At 39.2% G+C, this 18679-nt stretch overlaps 1 protein-coding gene across 3 annotated transcripts; it reads left to right on the top strand.

The window, feature by feature from the left end:
* The first annotated feature begins 76 nt into the window (after window positions 1-76).
* Window positions 77-18581, top strand: LOC100843152 (THO complex subunit 2). Of its 3 annotated transcripts, XM_010234434.3 has the most exons (34): window positions 77-374; window positions 477-602; window positions 1914-1955; window positions 2089-2148; window positions 2260-2322; window positions 2568-2648; window positions 3482-3556; window positions 3644-3691; window positions 3788-3856; window positions 3952-4085; window positions 4604-4679; window positions 5147-5337; window positions 5507-5587; window positions 5757-5958; window positions 6784-6972; window positions 7051-7131; window positions 7224-7343; window positions 8158-8217; window positions 8361-8488; window positions 9182-9278; window positions 9357-9485; window positions 9585-9688; window positions 9983-10160; window positions 10276-10427; window positions 11287-11893; window positions 11997-12101; window positions 13733-13888; window positions 13956-14036; window positions 14136-14211; window positions 14295-14560; window positions 14944-15177; window positions 15289-16014; window positions 16242-16531; window positions 17916-18581. In XM_010234434.3, exons 1-34 carry the CDS (start codon window positions 231-233, stop codon window positions 17983-17985), a joined length of 5241 nt encoding a protein of 1746 aa, XP_010232736.1. In that variant the 5' UTR covers window positions 77-230; the 3' UTR covers window positions 17986-18581. The 3 variants fall into 3 exon arrangements, with proteins under 3 accessions (XP_010232736.1, XP_010232734.1, XP_010232735.1); XM_010234432.3 differs by having other exon boundaries at window positions 14944-16014; XM_010234433.3 differs by lacking the exon at window positions 11997-12101 and having other exon boundaries at window positions 14944-16014.
* Window positions 18582-18679: the final 98 nt, after the last annotated feature.

Raw genomic sequence — 18679 nt, 5'->3', positions numbered from 1 at the left:
ACGAATACGTATTTGCTTTAGTTTCCGTTTTCAAAAGCCAAAAGCATAACACGAAGTAAATCGAGGCACCGTGACCGTATCACATTCGCGCACACCTCCGCCTCCCTCGCCGTCTCTCTTCCCCATCTAGCACCGCCACCGTCTCCTCCCTCCTCCTCAGGCCTCGCTCTACCTCCCATGAAACCCTAAATCCCCCCCAAACCCTGACTCCAACACCCGCGTCCGCTGCCATGTCGCCTCCTCTCCAGGCGCCGGACTACAAGTACGTCACGGAGGAGTGCCTCCGCGAATGGAAGAGCCAGTCCGCCGCCGGCTTCCGCCTCCCCGATCCGCTCCCCATGGCGCGCTTCCTCTACGAGCTGTGCTGGGCGATTGTGAGCTCCTGCCAGTTTCTACTAACTGTGTGATTAGGTTCTGCGCAGCTGGTTGGGCTGGTCCTGTTTTTCTGTGCTGATTTCGTTGGTTGGGGTGCGCAGGTGCTGGGCGACCTGCCGCCGCAGAAGTGCCGGGTGGCGCTGGATTCGGTGGTGTTCGTGGAGGAGGCATGGCACGAGGAGTCCGGTTCTGTGCTCGCGGACATCGTCGCTCACCTAGGGCAGGATGTGAGTATTCACGAGTACCCCCTTCGCTGCTGTGTGGTGCTTAGTGCGTTTCTAGTGGGTGGATAGAGTTCGTCTGATTAGTCAATTTTCTATAGGTAGGATCGTATGCAGTAGCAGGATGCACTGAATTGGTCAATTTTTAGGGTGTGTTACTTGTTGTGCTAGCTGAAGTGACAATTTTGTTTAGTTGTAAGGTGTCTCCACGATTAATAATCTTTCGCTAGAATTTATAGGATAGGATAGTCACGGACAAGTCCAGGGCTATGTTTGGAAAAGTATTCCGCTGAAGTCGCGGCAGAATAAAAGGCGAAATTATGCTCTTATGCTGCGAGTCATGGATATGCTTAAGCATGTTCACAGGGGATACAACGTCTAAAACCTATTCATTATTACTACTTGAATTATAGATCAGAAGTGTTTAGTGTTGCATACTTGTACACATGGACATGCATTGTAGCTAGTAGCTATCTATCTGCAGTGATGGAGTGTAGATGATATTTGATGAGCTTCTGTGGGAAGTGCAACACACTCACCCAGATAGGCTAATGTAGAAAATCTCGCACTGTTTCTTTCCAGTTTCTCTTTAAACAATTCAAGTGTTCAGTGTTCACCCTGTGTCGCTTTAATCTCTTGCTCAGTGCAATCATTCTAAAATTGAACCGCTCGGGGTCTATACCAGAAAAAGGTTACAGTGATCATCGTTGTCAAGGCGTCACCTAGTCGTCGACTTGGCATCCCATCAACTAGAGGCAGGCGCAGGGGAGTGTCCCCAGGGATTTGTGGTTTAGTGATCGAGTGGCGGTGGGGTCGGCGATAGGAATATATATTTAGCTATAAGTGCTGAGTAGACCAATGTATGTTCTCCTATCGCCATGTCAGTGGCACGTGCCATGCCCCTGGTGTTGCCGTGACTTGTTGAGGTGTCATGACAACCTTGACTTGATGTTGCTAACTGCTAAGAGGTGTTATTGTTGTTCAGTTGTTCTTCCCACAGCAGAGGGTCAACAGATATGTAATGTCATCCTTTTCGACTTTTCGTTCAATGTGACTCCATATCCTGCAATTTTTTTCTTGTCACTGCCTTGTTTCTCATAGAGTTTCGACCTAGACCCTTCTATTCCCAACCTACAAGCGTATGACCTTTCGTGACTTCTTTGTGTGTTATGCTTTCAATCAGTGATTAATACTCAAGTTCAAGATGCATATTTCCAGAATCATGTAACTTGAATAGCCACTCCATTTCGTATTGCTATTTCCTCACAACAATCCAGTGCTGCTTTAGTAGTTGATCTGACTTATGTTAATGTGCAGATTACAATTTCTGGCGAGTATCGCAACCGTCTTGTCAAAATGGTAGCAACTCTTTTTGATACTTCCACACGTATTTATAAATTTAGTAATACAAATATGCTATAATCCCAGTCCCTACTTCCTTTTGGTGGAGATTTTAGTGATCACTAACCGCCAGCTGAATACTCGGTTGCAGACTAAGTCATTTGTGGAGTCTTCGTTGATTGTGCCTAGGCTTCTTCAAGAGCGATGTGAAGTGAGTATTTGTTTTAACCCATACTAGGGCACCACATCTCTGTCAACACTGCCTATTGATAATTGAAGCTGACACATGCTGTCTTTGTTTCCTATATGTGTACACTTGAAGGAAGAGTTCCTATGGGAGGTTGAGCAGAGTAAGTCAAAGGGCCAGGATTTAAAAGCCAAAGAGGTATCGTACTAATACCATACATATAGCTTAGGATATCATAATACTGTTATCTATTGCTGATATTTTCTGTGTATTCACGTGAATTACAATATGCGGTATCATAATAGTGCTCTTATCTTTTAGACATGGTTCCTGTGCAACGCCCTTCTCCTTATTTTGTTACTTAATAGCTAGTTTGCATAGGTTCATTTTTTACCTGTTTACTGCATCACTGTTTGATGGTTACTTGAAAAAAATGCTTATAGGTCAGAGTCAACACGCGGCTTCTTTATCAGCAAACTAAATTCAACCTTTTAAGAGAGGAAAGCGAGGGCTACGCCAAGTTGGTATGTATATCTACCTGCAGAACCTTGTCTTCTTTGCTCTTGTGATGGTTGTACATTATATTTTCTTCTGATACTTATTAAGTTATTATGCAATCATAGTTATTTCTTTGTGCTATATGAAATGAGTAGCATAACATAAAAATTTGTCCTTGCCGTTCTTCTAGTTTCTACACTGATACTTTGCTCAGCATTACTGTCTTAAATTTTTCGCAAAGTATTTGATCCAAATTACTGACTGGACACGCTTGTAGTCAAGTAGAGTCTGTAAATCAATCAGTTAATTCCAATCATCGATGTATGACTGATGTTAAATTACAGAGTTGATTTGCAAAATAGTGGAAAACTAATAATCTTTGTTTCTCGAAGTATTTCTTGGAACAAAAATTGCTATAGAACACTGCACTACAAAAAATCATGTTATTGCCACATATTAGCCAATGGACACCTCCTGCTGCCTAAAAACTCTAGAAAACCGTGCTCATTTGTGTTGTCTAAGAGCAAATGAACACTACATTATGACGTGTCTGGGTGTGACACAATTGGGAAATGTCGAAGTGCAGTTTCCTGCAGCCAATTTTGTCTTCCTTTTTTTAACAAACATTCTACCAAATCTAGAGGGTAAACTCTGATCTTGGATACTTTAACAAACAATTTATGCTTTTAGATTACTGTTGTATATTTACACCTGTGTTCTTATAATTTCACTTTAAAAATTATAGGAGAATAAGTCACGATCATGTGGGATTTACTGCTAGTTTCTGGATGATGCATCTAAAGTGGCATACTGAAGCATTTTTTTTTAACCTAGTTATCTTCCTTTGTCTGGAATTCAGGTCACCCTACTTTGTCAAGTCGGTTCAGATTTGGCTTGCCAAAATGCTTCTTCAGCTACTATCAGCATTATAAAGGTTCGGTGTTAGAATTTTCTTTGTCTCTCCTATGTTTGGATTCAAGCAGGTAATGGTAATATGTTATAACGTGATATTTTTTGACAGTCATTAATTGGGCACTTTGACCTGGACCCGAATCGCGTATTTGACATAGTGAGTTTTTTCTTTCTATCCCGGTATTATTATCTAATATTGTATAAGTATGTTATTTCTAATAATATAATTCTGTTTTTCTTGTTTGCTTGCTAGGTGTTGGAATGTTTTGAACTCTATCCAGATAACAGTACCTTTTATCAGCTTATACCTCTTTTTCCTAAGGTATTCATTGTTAGATACTTTAGACAGCCTCTAAAGGTTATTACCGTACTTCACGTAGTATTTTCAGCCCATCTTACCACTTCTCTTTGTTACAGTCCCATGCTGCTCAAATTTTAGGGTTCAAATTCCAATACTATCAACAATTGGATGTCAACAGCCCTGTTCCATCTGGTCTTTTCCGAATAGCAGCCTTGTTGGTGAAATCTGGTCTTATTGACCTTGATAATCTGTAAGTTTTCTTATTTTCCTTGTGTTTCTCTATAGTTCTTGACTGCAAGCTGTTATTTCAGACATCCTCCTTAAAAATATCCCTACAATATTTTTTCCTGGACGAAAATATCTACCATTTAAAATAATTTCAGGATCGGTGTTTTAAGATTTATGTACATGTAGTTTGGTATTTTAATATTCAATTCCTTTTGCAAAGTTCTCTTCAACTATAGCTCTTATTTTTATGGCCATTTCCTTTAATTATGTGATACAATAATAGACTTCTCACTTCTGTTAGTCTATTTCCCCCAGAATGTGTTAATGTACATTGAGTGCTGTTACTAATGATTTTACTAACTGACTGACCATAACCACAGTCTCAAGTCCTTGTTTATTTTTTGTTTTATGGTCTTAAAAATTACAAATTACATGTTGTATCAGTATAAATTGGTGTTCCTGCCAGATCTATTTTTGTGGAAATAGCATTTACAACAGCACCTCAGATGTTTCATGACATGTCTAGGACTTTTGTTTCAGCTACGCCCATTTACTTCCAAATGATGATGAGGCATTTGAGCATTTTGGGTCCTTTGTTTCAAGGAGAATTGATGAGGTTAGTAAACCTGTTGATTTCATCTGTTCTAAAAAAAGATTTGATGTTTTTTCACAGGGTTTTAAAGGAGAATTGTATGCATGTCGCTACAATGCACTCAAATAATAAAATGTTACCACAAATATTTCAATAATGCCATTCTAAACTACAGCCAAAGTGAAATTTATAACAGCTGTTCTTTTTTATTGGCATCTTGTAGTTTTAGGCTCTGAAGGAGTACAGTTACCTCTAAATATAAGAACCTCTCCTTAAACAGTAAGATAGATACGCTGCTATAGTTGTACCGCTGGTTGGAAGATGGCATAACTGTGTTTTAGTAACTGGAATGATTTCAAGATGCTCATGTGTATTTGGTCTTACGTTTATGCTATATCTGCATTGATCTTCAATGTACTTCGATAATTATGAATTTGTTGGAAATTGGAATTTTCACTTATGGAGTTTACTCCTCTCTTACATGATTCCAGGCTACTAAAATCGGCAAAATAAATCTTGCTGCTACTGGGAAAGACCTTATGGATGATGAGAAGCAAGAAATAACTATTGATTTGTACACAGCATTGGAGATGGAGAATGATATAATTGAGGAGCGAGCCCCTGAGATAGAAAAGAACCAGAAGCTTGGACTTCTTCTTGGTTTCCTCTCAGTTCATGATTGGTAATAACACGTGCCATTTATCTTAGTTGGTGTATTGTGATACTATTAGTTTCTTACAACATGTCCACTGGGGTACTCAATTGGTACAGTTCCACTTCTGTGGTAAATATGTTTCTCTTCTTTGCCGTGTTATAAATGCTGCTGATCGATTTCTGCTGTTATTCGCCAGGGATCACGCACAGATACTCTTTGAGCGTCTCGCACAGCTAAATCCTGTCGAGCACATTGAAATTTGTGATGGATTATTTAGGTTTGTCAACTTCCTGTGCATCATTTATTAGCAGCCCCAGCATCTATTTACTGCTGCCTGTACTGCTGCGCAAATAGGGCATGCTATTTTATGCTCGAGTATGTTTCCTGCCATGAAATAGTTGAGTTCCCTTATTTTGGTTGTTCATTTCTACTTTTCATTTGTGCAGAGTTATTGAAAAGACTATTTCATCAGCCTACACTATATATTGTCAAACACATCATAAAATCCCTCGTAACATCGACACTCACATGATAGAAGCATCATCCGTCTCTTCACCAAGTTATTTGGTTGATCTGCCGAAAGAGTTTTTCCAAATGCTTGCTGCTTGTGGACCGTACCTTCATCGTGACACACAATTATTTCAGAAGGTAACGTAAAATATTTTACTGTTGAATTCTTCTTGTATTAGTACCTGCTCACTATCCTGCTGTCCTAATTTTTATCCCTGGAGATTTTCTCCAGTGCATCTAGGTCATTTATTGTTGATTTGTTTTAGACATTCTGTATAAACTACGAAGAATACCATGACCAAGGATCTTCTGTTTCATCAGTCGTTTTGAATTATGATGACCAGGATTTTGCTTCCTCTCTTGTGTTGCCGTAATAAATTAAGAAGCCAAAAATGCCATCCATGGTACAATTCAGCATTTTGGAACTGGTGCTCACATGCAAGAGGCAAAAATGCCATCCATGATATAATGCAGCGTTTTGGAACTGGTGCTCACATGCACTGACTATATCTGCTGAGCATGCATCATAGCGTGGGCAAGGGGGCAGCGGTGTTGTCCAATGCTCTGACATGTATATACTGACCACATGATGCTGAAACTCAATGGCAGCAGATAGCCAGTGAATGTGGGCATCTCTTCCATCAAGACTTGGTGTGCTTGTTACATAAAGAATATATTTCCAGCTTATAGCAAAAAAGATTTATTACTCCCTCCGGCCGGATTTACTTATCGAAACATTACATGTATCTAGACCCTTTTTAAACATAGATACATTCATATTTGAGCAAATTTAAGAGAAGTAATATGGGTCGGAGGGAGTACATTTGTTTAGAATCCATTTGGTCAGGTCCAATGACTGGATACCTTTGCTTGCAATTATGCAGTTTCACATGGAGCCTGTTGATGGCAAATATTGTTGGGTGTTGTTTACTTAATGGCCCATTTGGTATGTTTACTTTTCAGGTTTGCAGAGTGCTAAAAGTGTACCACGTCTCATCAAAAGACTCAGCACGTACAGCTGGTGTAATGTCAACAGAATCTCGTGTCGAGGAAGCACTTGGGTCATGCTTGCTTCCTTCATTGCAGCTTATACCTGCCAATCCTGCTGTTGATATGGAGATATGGGGAGTTCTTTCCCTTCTTCCTTACGAGGTTTGTCATGTTGCCTCATGGTTGTTACTTGTTATATCACACCAGCTTTTTAAGCAATCTGGTACCATACATGTTCAGGCACGCTATCGGTTGTATGGTGAGTGGGAGAAGGACACTGAACAAAATCCAATTGTCCTTGCTGCAAGGCAAACAGCAAAGGTTGCCTACTTACTCCATACTGGGGTTTTCTTTCTTTCACATATCATTTTATCTTGAGCTTTAAATTCACTGGTATTCTTATATTTAATTAGCTCGACACCAGAAGGCTCTTAAAAAGGCTGGCCAAGGAAAATCTTAAGCAGCTTGGCCGCATGGTGGCTAAACTCGCTCATGCAAATCCAATGACCGTGCTTCGGACAATTGTCACACAGGTATTTCGAACCAGTGTTATGCACGTATAATTTTTTCAGAGCGATAATAGATACTTCATTTATATTTTAAACATGTGACTAGGGGCTGTTTGTTTTTGTGGCCTTATGCAAATGACCTATCCCCCTCGTTCTGTTTCAATTCTTTGATGTTGGAGATGGCCAACCATTGTTACATCAGCTGAAAACTCCATCTCCACCGTATTTGGCTCTTTTATCCTCACCGAATTTGTTTGCACCAACCTAGCGTATCCAAATCCATATATGTTTCTTTCCTAGCCTAGATGCTGAACTTACCGAGTGCACACTGTGCTTGTTTGACCGGGCTACATCAGCTCTTTGTGCACTTGATCTGCCAATGGGTATGATCCATGGTGTCCTTCATTTCATTGATGACGACGTCTGCAGATCTACTCTAGCTTTGTACTATTAGCTTGCAGCAGACCCAAGAATGCTGGTCTGCCGTTGCTACATTCTCTGACTTCACGCCTTTTAGGCTTCAGTTGTGGTAAGTTATGCAGAACGGACATAGAGAGGCTCCTACTGCACCGTACATCAGTAATAAAGTGGAATATGTACATGTGGAGAGCAAACATGCCCTTTAGGGCTACAAAGGCACTTAATGAAACAATGAAAGGGAGGGATTTTGGCCAATGATTTTCCTAAGATCTTCTTTCTAACGCGTTAACTATGATAATCATTGATTAGGGAAGTTAACCTTTATAACTATATAATCCTCCATTGCCTGGTTTCATCTTGCTTTATCTTCAGTTCTTTCATGTGTCTTATCTCTGCAATGTGCTGTCACAATTTTCAGGTTGAAGCATACAGGGACATGATAAATCCTGTTGTGGATGCTTTTAAATACTTGACCCAGGTATTAGCTGTGTATGTGATGCATGTTTTATGGAGATGCTCATACGCCTTTTGTAGTTTTTTATTGCAATTTTTTCTGCACATCTCATTGAATTATTTTACAAGTTAAATTTGCAACATTGTCTAAATGTTCTTCGTTTACAGCTGGAGTATGATATCTTGCAATATATTGTAATTGAACGGTTGGCTCAAGGTGGTCGTGAGAAAGTAAAAGATGACGGTCTTAATCTGTCAGACTGGCTTCAGTGTCTTGCATCATTTTGGGGACACCTGTATGTTCTTTTTACTCCTGTCTGTGATTAAATTATTTACACAACACATGATACATACTACTAGTTTTTAGTTAAACCTGTTGATCTAGTGATATTTGTCATATTTGATCTTGCATGTTCTTGCTTATTTGGCACGTCTAAGTGCTTTTGTTACATGGCTCGAAAATGATACACAATTTATTCAAATTAAGTCGTAGACTGTTGATTTTTTTTGCTGTCTTTTGTAGTGGTTAGCACACTAACCCAATGAAATGAATATCTTGTGTAAGATGCAGCTACTTTTAATAAATATCACAAGGATATGTTTCTGTGCTCATATTCTTGTATTGTAAGCTAGGCGCACCGTAGATTATGTCAAACATGGATGCCGATGATATTAGATATGCTAATGCATTACACTACAACTGATTTACAGTATAACCTAAATATTTGAAGGTTTAATTTTTGTTTGTTCATATTGACATGGCATCCGAGAAAAAAAATCCTATAACAAAGATATTACAGATTTGCCAATACTCCAATATTTTGTTGCTGTTTTGTTTATCACAGTTGAACCTGAACTTTGATAGACCGATAATTACTGTAGTCAGTCGACTCTTTGAATAAATCCCAACTATGTTTAATGGAAGTAATTTCTTCTAGTGCTATACACCTTTCTCTATGCTCCTATTCTGAACCAGTAGACTTTAACAGCTGCAAGAAGCATCTTTCCATGGAGCTAAAATGCCTTTTCCAATACATTGTTAATCAACTGAAGAAAGGATTGGGCACTGAGCTTGTTGTACTGGAGGTTTGTTGGCTACTTCGAAACTACCTTGGTGCCTAAGGATTGCATGATTCTGATCTTTAAAAATGATAAACCATGCAGGAACTGATTCAGCAAATGGCAAATGTACAGTATACTGAGAACATGACAGATGAACAGGTTGATGCTATGGCAGGGAGTGAAACATTGCGGCTTCAATCTTCACTATTTGGATCAACAAGGAATTATAAGGTATAAGGTTTTACCCAAGAAACCGAGATCCTTTCTCTTCTCCATGACAAGGGCAAATTCAGAAAATAAGCAGATTAAAATCATCATTTTATTTTGTAGGTCTTGAATAAGTCTACGAATAAGTTGCGGGATTCTTTGCTTCCGAAAGATGAACCAAAACTTGCTATTCCTCTATTACTGCTTATTGCTCAGCATCGATCTAAGTAAGCTGACAAATCATTTCCTCACACTCTTTGTAACATGGTGTTTGCAATGACATACTAACGTATTATTGATGCATCCTAATTGAATCGAAATGCTGACTATATTTCCGGAAACTTGCAGTATTTATGCTAGAAAATAGATGCAAGTAGAAATTATCCTGAAGCAACACATTAGCTAAAGGTTTATTATCTCTACATTTCGGGGTTCATGTCATGGCCATAAATACCCGCCGTATTCAGTTTTGACTTTTCACACCACTCTTTTTAACTCAATGATGTTGTTATTGTTCTCAGCATTATAATAAATGCAGATGCCACATATATCAAAATGGTCAGCGAGCAGTTTGATAGATGTCATGGAATACTGCTTCAGTATGCTGAGTTTCTTTCAAGTGCTGTAACTCCAGTGACCTATGTTCAACTAATACCTCCGCTGGAAGATTTGGTTTATAAATATCATATTGAGCCAGATGTAATACATTCCTATCTTGTGCAATCTCTGTATTTTGTAATGTACTTGAGCTTATTCCATTACTTTATTACGCCTCGACTTGAGTAAACATTGTAGCACTTCCCCTTTATTCTAGGTTGCTTTCCTTATATACCGCCCGGTGATGAGGCTTTTCAAAAGCGCAAATGGTGGCGACACCTGTTGGCCTCTGGATGACAATGAAGAAGGGGAGTCTGTGTCTTGTGATGATATGATCTTGTATGGTGATTCATCTCAGAAGTTAATCATGTAAGTCTGTCCGCTATGCTATTTGTATTATTCCATCGAGCATATCCCTAAATACCATAGAACCTGCATTAATTATATAATTCGTTTTGTAACATGTACCTAGTTCACAAAATTCGTATTTCATTTGTGCATTTTAAGGATCTATTCAATGATATGGATCATCACCATTAGTTACAGTATTATTTGTGAAATTCGTACAAAAAACATGAAAATCCCTGCCTGGAATATCACATCTTAGTTATTCCATTTTCTCCTTTTGATTCATCTTGCAATAAACTTGAAAGTTAAATTACAAAGAAGGTTAGTTATGAGAAAGTCCCTTCAGTGTTGTGAGAACTTGATCCCCACCTGTTTGCTACTAAAGAGATCAGGGAAGATCTTGAGATTTGAGATCCCTGGAACCTGGTTGGGAACTACTCCTTCTGTTCCTAAATATAAGATGTTATAGCTTTGTCCTAAGTCGAACTTATTAAATTTTGACCAAGTTTATAGAAAATTCTACCAACATCTAAAAATCTAAATTAGTTCTATTAAATCCATCATGATATGTATTTTCATAGTACTTGTTTAATATTGTAGATATTAGTATATTTTTTATAAACTCAGGTCAAACTTGTTGCAGGTTTGACTTAGGACAAAGCTAGAACATCTTATATTAGGAACGGAGGTAGTAGCTACTATACCTTAATAATTATTGCTTTCAGAAACCTGTAATTTGACTGTTGAATCCTCCCTGAGGTTAGCATTGCTTCAAATATTTTCTATTTGCTAACTCAGAAGTCAGAAATAGCACTTCTTTTACATGCCCATGGTATTTTAGGTTCTCAATTGCAATTGTTTGCATTCTGTTTTGCTACAGGTGGTCAGATCTTCTTAACACAATCCGGACAATTTTGCCAGCAAAAGCCTGGAATGCTCTTTCACCTGAATTATACGCTACTTTCTGGGGGTTAACACTATATGACCTTCATTTTCCAAAAGATCGTTATGATGCAGAAATCAAGAAGCTGCATGACAATCTCAAACAACTGGAAGATAACTCAGATAATTCTAGCATAGCAATATCACGACGTAAGAAAGATAAGGAGAGAATCCAAGATTTACTTGACAAATTGAACAATGAATCTGAGAAGCACCAACAACATGTCACATCAGTGTTCCAAAGGCTAGCCCGTGAAAAGGACAAGTGGCTGAGTTCTAGTCCAGACGCACTGAAGATTAACATGGAATTTCTCCAGCGTTGCATATACCCACGCTGTGTTCTCAGCATGCAGGATGCTGTTTATTGTGCTACGTTTGTCCAGATGATGCATTCACTTGGGACTCCATTTTTCAACACAGTGAATCACATTGATGTTTTCATCTGCAAGACACTGCAGCCAATGATCTGTTGTTGTACAGAATATGAGGCTGGCAGGCTTGGAAGGTTTCTTCACGAGACACTGAAGATGGCCTACCATTGGAAGGTATTTTATTGATTCAAGTGTGCTAGACACATTATCGCATAGCTTTCCTGATGGTTATTACATTTTCTAGTGCTTCTGAGTTTGCATATACAACTTTTTGCAGAGTGATGAATCAGTATATGAGCGTGAATGTGGAAATAAGCCGGGATTTGCTGTGTACTTCAGATTTCCAAATAGTCAACGTGTGTCTTATACTCAGTTTGTTAAAGTATGCTTTACACACTCCTTGAAGTTATGTGTGTCGCATAATTAAGAATTTTCTGTATGTTTGTCATTTCCATTGGGTTTAGTGACCATTTAGAGCCTATTTTGAGCTTGCATCATCATTTTTCTGAAATTTTAAGACCAAGCTGTACTCGAGTGGCATGATATATTTAATGGCATGTTGTATCACCCATTAAAATAACTTCAAACACAAAGCATGTATGAAGAACAAAAGAGAACCTTCATGGATGTACACGTACAAAAATTCCATTCTTTCTGTCAGTCCTTGAATAAACCCCAGGAGGAAATACACAAAACCATGTTTAGGTGTCAACAGTTTCTCATTAGTGTAAGCCTTTGTCTCACCAGATTTTGATTGACTTGAGTTCATGAGTTTACAATTTACGAATGAACTCGCTCACAAATGGAGGAACTATGTTAACATGGTCTCCTCGTTCAACCTAAATTGGGTGCATCTTATATTCATGAAATGCGGCAATGCGACATATCGTGTTAACATGCTAGCACTCGGACATGAATTCTTCCTCTTAATTCCATTCATTAAGGACAAAATCGTTCTACTCCTTGTAGTATGATTACATTTGCGAAAATGTTGCAATATAGTGAATACTCCTTATAGCTTGCAGGCCCTGTCTGTTGTTTCTTATGCCAAATGTATTGGAGGCTCTGTTGTTTGTGAATTGTAATGCTGTCATTCAGATTTTCAAAAAATGGAATCGGTTATCATGTGCTCGACATGTTGAACTTAGTTAGCTGTACACTATTAGTGATGCCATGTGTGAGCTGTGCGACAGAAGTGCAGTGGCAACCCTCTATTAATATGTTAAAACCTGGAAGCTTTCCATAAGGCCTTGTTTGGCACTAGTGTTTTTGTGGTGTTTTCTAGGGTATTATCCACTCTAAACTGAAAAACACTAGAAACCCCATATGGTTGTTTGGTAGGAAAGGATTAGCGGGGATTATCCCTAGTTTGCCCCCACAAAACACTCCATTTTTGTACCAAATTTAAACACTTCTCATACTAGTGTTTTGGGTTTGGAGAGTTTTGGGTGAACACCCGAAACCCTAAAATACCAAAACACTACTTCCTCTGTTTGGGTTTATAAGCCTCCTATTGAAGTTTGTGCCACACTTTGAAATATGTATATAAAAGGTATATCACTAGAAAGAGTTTTTCAATACGAATCCAACAATATATCTTTTGTGCCGCAATAATCTCGTATTACCAACGTAATTTTTGGTCAAAGTTTGGCATAAAATTCCGCGTGGGCCTTATAAACCCAATCGGAGGGATTATTGACTAAAGAAAATACACTAACATCAAACAAGGCCGAATGTGTAAATGTATATGTAAATGATCCTCTGTAACGCATTTTTTGTTGATAACCCATTTTTCTTGGCGAAAACTCTTTTTTGCTTCAATCCATGTCAATTGAGCATGATTCCATGAACAGATATTTATTATTGACCTGTGCTGATTTTGCCATATATTTTGGTCATGCCACCTGAAATGTATAAAAAAAGTGATGCATAATATCTTAATTTTATGGAGTCTTTTTATTTATTATTTTTTTACATATGTATTTTTAAGTATTTTTCCTGTACTTTTGAAAGGTTCATTGGAAATGGAGTGGAAGAATTACGAAGGTGCTTAACCAATGTATGGAATCAAAAGAATACATGGAAATTCGAAATGCCCTTATTGTGCTCACAAAGATTACTAGTATTTTTCCCGTGATTCGAAAAAGCGGTGTCAATATCGAGAAAAGGGTAAATACATTGCTAGTCAGCATTCTTGATATGCTTCTGGGCTATTTCTCACAAATAGTTTAACCAGGTTGCGAAGCTAAAGGGAGATGAGAGGGAAGATCTGAAAGTACTGGCCACTGGTGTAGCTGCTGCTTTGGCAGCTCGGAAGGTAAGTGTTACATCTTCCGTAATTAGTGCATTTTGTCCGTATCAGGAGATACCTGTATGATTATGAGATGTATGTGTGGAATGCCTATTTATTATGCAGAGTTCATGGCTATCTGAAGAAGAGTTTGGTATGGGTCACCTTGATACAAAGCCAGTGCCTGCGAAACCTATTCCTGGTAAATAGAAGATACAGAAAGTGTTTATTTTGTCTATCCATTATGATTAGCTGGAGCATAATTAATCTTTGCATTTCATGTAGGAAATCAGTCGTCAGATCCCTCGACAGCAAAAGATCGGAGTGTTCGTGCAAAATCTACAGAGGTCAGGCATGAGAGAACAGAAAATGCCATGAAGTCTGATGCTCAACACAAGAAGAATCCCTTGCCTGCAAATGGATCTGATAGTCAAATACCATCTTCCTCTGCACAAGGAAAAGTTTCAGGGGTTGCACGTGGTGCAGATGAACCTCCAAAACTTCTCTCTGACGAGGGAGTTAAGGTTTTGAAGCCTACTACAGAATTTGAGGTACCTCTCAGTTTATCATATCAAAAACTAACATTAGAATAATTTGCACACACATTTCAAAGTGGCATTGGTTCCAAAAAAGTTTCTGTCATTGCAAAAAGAACAAAAAAAGGCTTGCACCCAAAAAATGGCAAGCAAATAGTTTCAATCTTAGCCCTTCATCCTTATGTTCTTCTGATGACCACAAATGAATATAGTTTTTACTTTTTCACGTAATTTTGCAAGTAGATAGTGTATTCCCCAGGTGTGAAATATTTGTGAATTTCTTAACTTTTAGACCCCATTTTTTGAAAAATAAGCCCTCTGTTACATTCTGATGCGTAGAAGTGACTGGTGAGCAATTTCATGCTGGAAATTATTTCTAATTGTTTTTACTACAACAGACGAGAGTACCACAAAAACGTGCCACACACAATGCTGCAAAGGTATCTAAGCATGATGCGGTGAAGGAAGATGCAAAATCTGGGAAATCTACTAGCAGGGGTCTTAATCAACAAGCCTCTGCTGTTCCTATCGATAGAGAAGTATCGTCTCAGGCAGCTGATGGTGTGCTGGATACTAATCCTACTAATTCGTTGGTTGGCACCAATGGTAACGTACATCCGGCGCCGCGAAAGGTATCGGCACCTTCTCAAAGATCAACGGTGTTGGCTGCACATAGTGGTGGAACAGCTAATCCCACCGGTGAAGGTGAATCTACTGACTTGATTGACTCTACCGTGAAACAGCAAAAAAGATCTGTTCCAGCTGAAGAACAAGAGAGAATAAGTAAACGGAGGAAAGGAGAGATTGAAAGCCGTGATGGTGAGTTGACAGAACACCACACAGACAAAGAAAAAAAATTGGATTCACGATCAGCAGATAGATTTCGCTCCGCGGATCATGAGAAGGGTGCTAGTGAGGAACAGAACATAATTAGGACAGACAAATTAAAAGAAAAGTTTGATGATAAACATGACAGAGATCCCAGAGAAAAAGCAGAGCGAATTGAGAGGCGCCGTGGGGAAGACGTGGTTGAGAGATCAATGGACAGAGCATCGGATAGGAGAGAGCGTTCTATTGACAGGATGCAAGACAGAGTGACAGACAGGGCTCCTGAAAAAGGAAGAGAAGACAGGAATAAGGAGGATAGAAACAAAGCTAAGCATGCTGAACCCTCCGTAGATCGAGCACATAGTTCTGATGAACGATTCCGAGGGCAAAGCTTACCACCGCCTCCACCTCTTCCAGCAAGTTTTGTACCCCAATCAGTCGGTTCTAACCGAAGAGATGAAGATAGTGACCGAAGAGGTGGCAGCACCAGGCATACTCAACGGTTGTCTCCCAGACGCGATGAGAAAGAAAGGTGGCATTTGGAGGAGAATGCTTCGTCGTTGCAGGATGATGGGAAACACAGGAGAGAGGAAGATCTCCGAGATAGAAAGCGTGAAGATAGGGATGTTTCATCAAGCAAGGTAAATATATCTTTACCCATCATTACTCTTGCTATTTGTGATCAATTTGCTCACTAGTTTAGTTATATCAGAAGTTGATATGTCTTGTGCTTGGTACTTGTTCATCTTGCACTTGACAGCTCTATGGCTTTAATAATGTGCCTTGACATGCAATCATTCCTCTTATGAGCTTGCATTCTGTAACTGAACATTCTTGCTTGACCTTTAATGCTTTGATATTTTTATAGGTAGATGACAGGGATAGGGACAAAGTTAGTACTATGAAGGAAGACAGTGACCCTAACGGTGCTTCCAAACGGCGAAAGATTAAGAGAGAGCAGTCTGCTTTAGAAGCTGGGGAATATGCACCTTCTGCTCCACAGCCTCCCAGCCTTGGAGCTGGTGGCTCGCAACTTGAAATCCGAGAGAGAGAAAGAAAGGGTGTTATCTCACAGCATCGGCCATCACATGCTGATGACCTTCCTAGGACACACGCAAAGGATTCAACAAGCAAGACAAGTCGTAGAGAGGCTGACCAGTAAGTTTAGCAAATATTAGTCTTATGAAATTAGTATTGCACACCTTTCTATATTTTACATTTCACTTGCAGTGTGTTCTTTGTATCTTAGATGTGTTGTGAGCCACACAATGACGGATCAATTTTGTATTGACACAGTGAAAAGTCGCAAATTCATCATTTTAAAATTCTTCCTATGTCTGGCACATACAAAACTACAAAGTGTCATTTTCTTTTACCTCTTTTAGCATGCACCAGCCGCTTCCTTAGTTGATGTCAATATTTAGTCAAGAAAAGAAATTTGGTCCCTTGTTTGTTAGGCAGGTAAATATTGTTGAAAAATCCATCATTCTTGTAAACCGCGTGGCGCCACACACTTAACGTGGCACTGGTAATGCTGGCAACAAACCACTTATTCCAAGCTATTGCTATTGCGCAAGTTTGCCTCAAGCCTTAAGAGTCGCTAGGCTAGTCACGACTATTCGCGAGACTACTCTGTGAGTCTCACATCATGGTTTAACAACTGAAAAGTGTAAAGGATAAATACTCATGTGCAGTATGAGTTAGTGAGAAATGCGCAACTATATAATTGTCGTTTTTGTGAAAATGTACAAATGCCCCCATGCACAAACAGCTAAATGGGGCATGTCTTGCACCGTTGCCAAGAATTGACAGTCGTTCAAATTCGTCGCTTCCATTGTTGGAGAAGATTGAGATTTATGATCCATTTAATCATCATGGATGATGCCATGTTATATACTAGACGCCATGTTACGTCAGTGGAATGGTGTATCCACAATTGATTATGCTCTCTCTTTTCCTTCTGTAAGAGTTATCTTAAAAGTAGTAAGCATTGAAAACTTACAAAAGAGGATGCTCAGTTGGCAAGGTGGTCTCAAGACCACCCAGCCTGCGTGCGTTCGAGGCTTGCCTCTGTGATTATTCAGGTGCTTATCTTGGAGCTTATTTTAACAGCATCAGCATCATCCTGTGGGTTCTTAGTTATGTGCTAATTGTGTTGATCCTCATATTGGTGCATGTAGTTTGAGCTTTTCGTAATAAATTGGTGAGCTACATAACAAAACATCATAATCACATGGAAATGAGTAGTTAGACTCACATCTTACCTTAAATATGTTGCAGTCATAAAGTATATTAGAAGTCTGCAGAAATGTGATTGCTAGTATGATTTTCTTTCTAGTTTGTGCAACAGGTGCTATAAGGTACTCCCTCCGATCCTAAATTGTTGTCGAAATATTACATGTATCTAGACGCTTTTTAAGAATAGATACATCCATATTTGGACAAATTTAAGACAATAATTTAGGATCGGAGGGAGTAACATCTAATGGAGCCACAATTTTGGTAAAATTCCATTTATCTAACAGCCTTTGTTAAATTGCAGAATCCACGAGAGAGAATGGGAAGAGGAAAAGAGGCCTAGAACTGAACCAAAAAGAAAGCATCGGAAGTAGGTTTTCGCAAGAACGTTGGTCCTTCCCCATAACATGATCTCACTTGAGAACGTGCATGACCAACAGCGAACGAGATGATGTTTTCTTGTATCGGAATGATCAATTTGGGCATTCTGGAATCATTCAGGGTGTATGTCTCAGGGCATGGTTTTGAAAGGTGTGCTGGGGCTTAAAGGGGACACAGGTTCAGTCCTTCACCCATACTTCATCGATGCTGTGTCAGTCCAGATGCAAAATTGTTATAAACAATGTGGGGTGCAAGAAACAAACATCTGGGACATGTGTCCGTAATACAAACTGCTATGAATCCTGTGGAGTGCGAGAAACAAAGCTGTGGGCGGTGCATTAACTTTGAGAAATTTTGTACTGTAAACAATGGTGAGCAGATAGTCTTTCAGATGTTGTGTAATTTGGTTCGATACTAACTGCAGATATGTTCGTTGTAGGGAGCATTTGGGTTTCCCTTTTTTGCACTGTCTAGGAATAATGGTTGTACAAATCATAGTTACAGTAGTTGCATTAACCCGTGTATTCTAGTTTGCACGGAGATCGTTGCAATTCATGCATTGCCAAACGATGTGGTTTTGTTTTGGTCATTGTGGATTGTCATGTGCGTCCTACGGACACTTGCTTTATTTTGTTGCAGAACAGTTCAAATCGAATGGCGGAACCTGGAGGCTGGAGCCAGTTTGCT

This window comes from Brachypodium distachyon, chromosome 2, assembly GCF_000005505.3.
Source record: "Brachypodium distachyon strain Bd21 chromosome 2, Brachypodium_distachyon_v3.0, whole genome shotgun sequence".
Classification (NCBI taxonomy): Eukaryota; Viridiplantae; Streptophyta; class Magnoliopsida; order Poales; family Poaceae; genus Brachypodium; species Brachypodium distachyon.
Note: the sequence above shows the minus strand (reverse complement) of the source record. Positions and strands in the feature narration are given on the sequence as shown.

Coding starts and splice junctions, on each gene's coding strand:
- LOC100843152 (XM_010234432.3), top strand. CDS start 231: ATGTCGCCTCCTCTCCAGGCGCCGGACTACAAGTACGTCACGGAGGAG. Junction 5,959..6,783: donor ACACACAATTATTTCAGAAG/GTAACGTAAAAT, acceptor TTTACTTTTCAG/GTTTGCAGAGTGCTAAAAGT. Junction 14,561..14,943: donor AGCCTACTACAGAATTTGAG/GTACCTCTCAGT, acceptor TTACTACAACAG/ACGAGAGTACCACAAAAACG.